Consider the following 3,661-nt stretch of genomic DNA (forward strand, 5'->3'; position numbering starts at 1 on the left):
AGCTCCGACGAACTGTAGATGGGGCCGGACAGCTCCATAGTACAGTCCGGCCGATCATGTTAGGTTAGCTTTGCAATTCCTGTCATAACTCCGCATCTCCGCTGCTATGCCTATCCATGCCTACACAAAGATGGAAGCTAGTGATCAGCGTAGCGTTCCGGAAACAAACAGTGCCGGCAAGATATCCAGCACTACCCTTTCTTTCATAAAAAGAGTAAACCCTAGAACAACCATCGATCGGTAGCACTTGCAGTAGCATTTCAGTCTAAACTGTGGTATGCTGCTAGTTGCTACAGTGCATCCTACTCCCTCCATTCGGAATTAACTGTCGATGGAATGAGCCTCGAGAGTTAATTCCAAACGGAGGTAATACTAAACAGAGAAATTTTCCCATTACCTTGTGTAAATGCTTACAATGCCACTCCAGGATCCACCATGTATTGTAAAGAAGAAGTTCATCACGCATACCACCACCACACACACACACACACTCACACAACGTCAGGACCAGAATCATGGAGTTTCAAGAATGGTTCGTTCAAACGATGTAGCAGCCAGAACTGCAGAGCCTTTCATTGCTCTCAGCACACTAGTTTCTGTTCTGTATGTTCTATAAAGTTCTTGAAACAATGGTACAACATGAGGATTTTGCTTATGCTCCATACACTCAACTTATTAAGAGTCCTTTTACGTAACAGGCATGCGATCCTTAAGAATGGCTGCTTAAAGCAATACCAGTTTTCTCCAAGCAAGCGAATGGGTATGTGTGTCCTGTGTGTAACTGCAAAAATCACCATGTTCTTGGTTCCTTCAGTTCGTGTACTGTCATACAACATAGCGATATGTGACGTATCTGCCGGCTGTCTCGCTGGGCCTGATGATCTTCACAACTTGCCCTCGTTTGAGGCCGTAGTACCTCGCAATGGGATCCGTAATTTGTATTCTTGGTAGCTGTTTTGTTCATTGCATTCAGAAGAGAAATGGTTACATGCCTGTGAGCGGGTGCATATTTGTAGCGAAGTACTGAAAAATGGAGAGGGTGTCATGCAACAACAAGTGATAGAAGCATGGTTGTGTTGGCAAACAAGCAAGATTCAGTAGCTATTGTAATACATCTCCCATAGACAAACAACATCGATTTTCTTAGAGCAAATTGTGGAAACATGTTCCTCTAATGTTGGCCTTATTGCTATATCAGGGAACTAGATACAAGGTTGGCTGGCTCTATTGATGCCCAAAATTAGTGCAACTTTCAAGTGCTAATCAAGATTTAGTAATACCTGAGTTTCCTTTAAAGTGTACCGCGCCAATAACGTCTTCTTTTCCTCATTAGCAAGCACTTGATGCTCCGGAACAAGAACATGTTCCTTGATATTTATAAGCATTTCGGCATCCTGTGGTTCGTTGCTTCAGTTATGAGAAAGCCAGAGTAACATAACAGATCACAGAAATGTGTCGGTTGAATCAGAGTGCATAACCAACCTGGAAAACCTCCAAGTGGATCTTTGGCTCCAGTTCTTGGAGAAACGATTTTGCAAATGGGGTGAGGTTCTGTTGCACAACCAATATAGCCCTGGAGACTTTCTCGGCGTTCATCATTTCAACATACTTCTTGATGTGCTTCATCCCCACCTTCTCGTCGTTAGGGAAGAACACGTATATCTGATTCGAAAGAGAGAAACAAGTAATAAGTGTTAGGAGACTGCCATTTCAAGGCAGAACTTCACCAACATAATAGCTGAATTTGGCACAGAATGCAGCATTGAGTTGCTCTGAACGAAAATGAGGTTCCTGGCAGCCATCATTCATCGTCAGGCAGCATGGTCGAGCTACTTGGTCGGCTAAATTCTTCCAACAGTACGTAGTCGTATGTCTGTAGAATTGTAGAGGCTGGTCAGGCAGTAGCAGACGGCAAGCAGCGCAGTCGCACAGAGCAACTCGCCTGGCGCCACGTGCACAGCGGAGCAGAGTGTCCCCCAAGCTAAGGAGCCGACGCCATGAGCACCACGAACTAAGCTTGCATCGACCACTCGATGGCAAAACAAACACCGGTCGATCCAACAGAACAGATCGAGCAAGAGCAAGACGATGGAGCTAGGGCTTCAAATCTAACGAAGTTGTCGACCGAGAGACGGATCGCGGATGACCATCGGCGAAAAGGAGAAACAGAGAGCTGGATCCGTGGACGACAACCTAGCTACTTTAGAGGAAAGCAAAAGCAGGGGAGATTGAGCTGAGCCGAGCAGACCTGGTCGTTGGGGTCGTTCTTCTTGCACTTGTTGATGAGCATGTCCTCGCGGTGGAAGGACTCGCCGTACTTGCGCTGGAAGTCGCGGCGGGTCATGGACAGCTCGTGCTCCACCACCAGGTAGCCCCGGTCGCGCAGCATGTGCATCACCGTGCGCCGGATCCGGACCAGCCGCCCCACCGTCACGTCCTCCGTCACCAGGCCCGACGCCATCTCCCTCCTCCTCCTCCTCCTCCTCCGCTGCCGGCGGCGGCTTCGGTTTGGAGGCGGAGCTGCAGCTGCTGAGCTTGACCTGCGGAGGGCGACGACGTCGGCCCACTCTGCTTTTTTCCAATCCAGCAAGTGGGTTGGCTGCGCGGATACAATATCGTCACGCGCGCCTGCAAGCTGCGTCCGCGGATGACTGGTGGGGCCCCGGCAACAGCAGTGAGCAGTGCCCAATACGGGCCGACTTTACAGCGTGTGTTCTGACTGGTCGGCTCTGTAACGTTGCTAAAAATGGAGTATCGCGCATGAAACGCTCCCTTTTTCTACCGCGATGTCGCTCCCACCGTCTCCGTCCCCACCCGGGCTTGGCTCGCAAGCAGGAATGTTCTACTAGCTGCAGTCCCACCCATTTTTTCGTTGCACGAGAGCTGTGTACCGCCATGCCCAAAGTTACGGGTGGCATGTTTGGTTGCCTGCATAAGGTTCAGCCTTACCCGCGCAGGAAGAAAGTGACCCGTTTGATTGCCTGCGTTTATTGTGCGGTCCGCATTACACGAACATTAAAGCACCTTTAGGCCAAACACAGGGAAAACGTCCGAATCAGCAGTAGCTCGTGAGCCTGGCTCGAGCGACGCAGGGGAGGGCGACACGCTTCTCTCCTCGTGCGACTAGGGAGATGACGCGAGCTCGCCCGCTTCGTCGAAAAATCAGCGGGAGGATTTCGACTCACCTCCCGTCGAGTCCGCCCCTATTTAGCCCCCTCCCTCACCGTCCCAACTCCCGCCACCATTCTCCCTCCTTTCAATCTTTTCCGCCGACGCACATCGGCACCGACGAGCAGGTAAGCGGCGCATTGATGACCCACAAGTATAGGGGATCTATCGTAGTCCTTTCGATAAGTAAGAGTGTTGAACCCAACGAGGAATAGAAGGAAATGATAAGCGGTTTTCAGTAAGTTATTCTCTGCAAGTACTGAAATAAGTGCTAACAAATAGTTTTGTGATAGGATAAATTGTAACGAGCAACAAGTAACAAAAGTAAATAAAGTGCATCAAAATGGCCCAATCCTTTTTGTAGCAAAGGACAAGCCGGAACAAACTCTTATAATAGGAAAAAACGCTCCCGAGGACACATGGGAATATCGTGAAGTTAGTTTTCATCACGCTCATATGATTCGCGTTCGATACTTTGATAATTTGATATGTG

General features: G+C 49.1%; 1 protein-coding gene across 1 annotated transcript; it reads right to left on the reverse strand.

The window, feature by feature from the left end:
- Nucleotides 1-516: 516 nt before the first annotated feature.
- Nucleotides 517-2,594, reverse strand: LOC123062344 (DNA-directed RNA polymerases II and IV subunit 5A). Its single transcript, XM_044485809.1, has 4 exons — nucleotides 2,249-2,594; nucleotides 1,483-1,662; nucleotides 1,281-1,394; nucleotides 517-951 (listed from the first exon to the last, which is right to left on the reverse strand). Exons 1-4 carry the CDS (start codon nucleotides 2,459-2,461, stop codon nucleotides 826-828), a joined length of 633 nt encoding a protein of 210 aa, XP_044341744.1. The 5' UTR covers nucleotides 2,462-2,594; the 3' UTR covers nucleotides 517-825.
- Between the last annotated feature and the right edge of the window lie 1,067 nt (nucleotides 2,595-3,661).

Source organism: Triticum aestivum, chromosome 3A, assembly GCF_018294505.1.
Source record: "Triticum aestivum cultivar Chinese Spring chromosome 3A, IWGSC CS RefSeq v2.1, whole genome shotgun sequence".
NCBI classification, from domain to species: Eukaryota; Viridiplantae; Streptophyta; class Magnoliopsida; order Poales; family Poaceae; genus Triticum; species Triticum aestivum.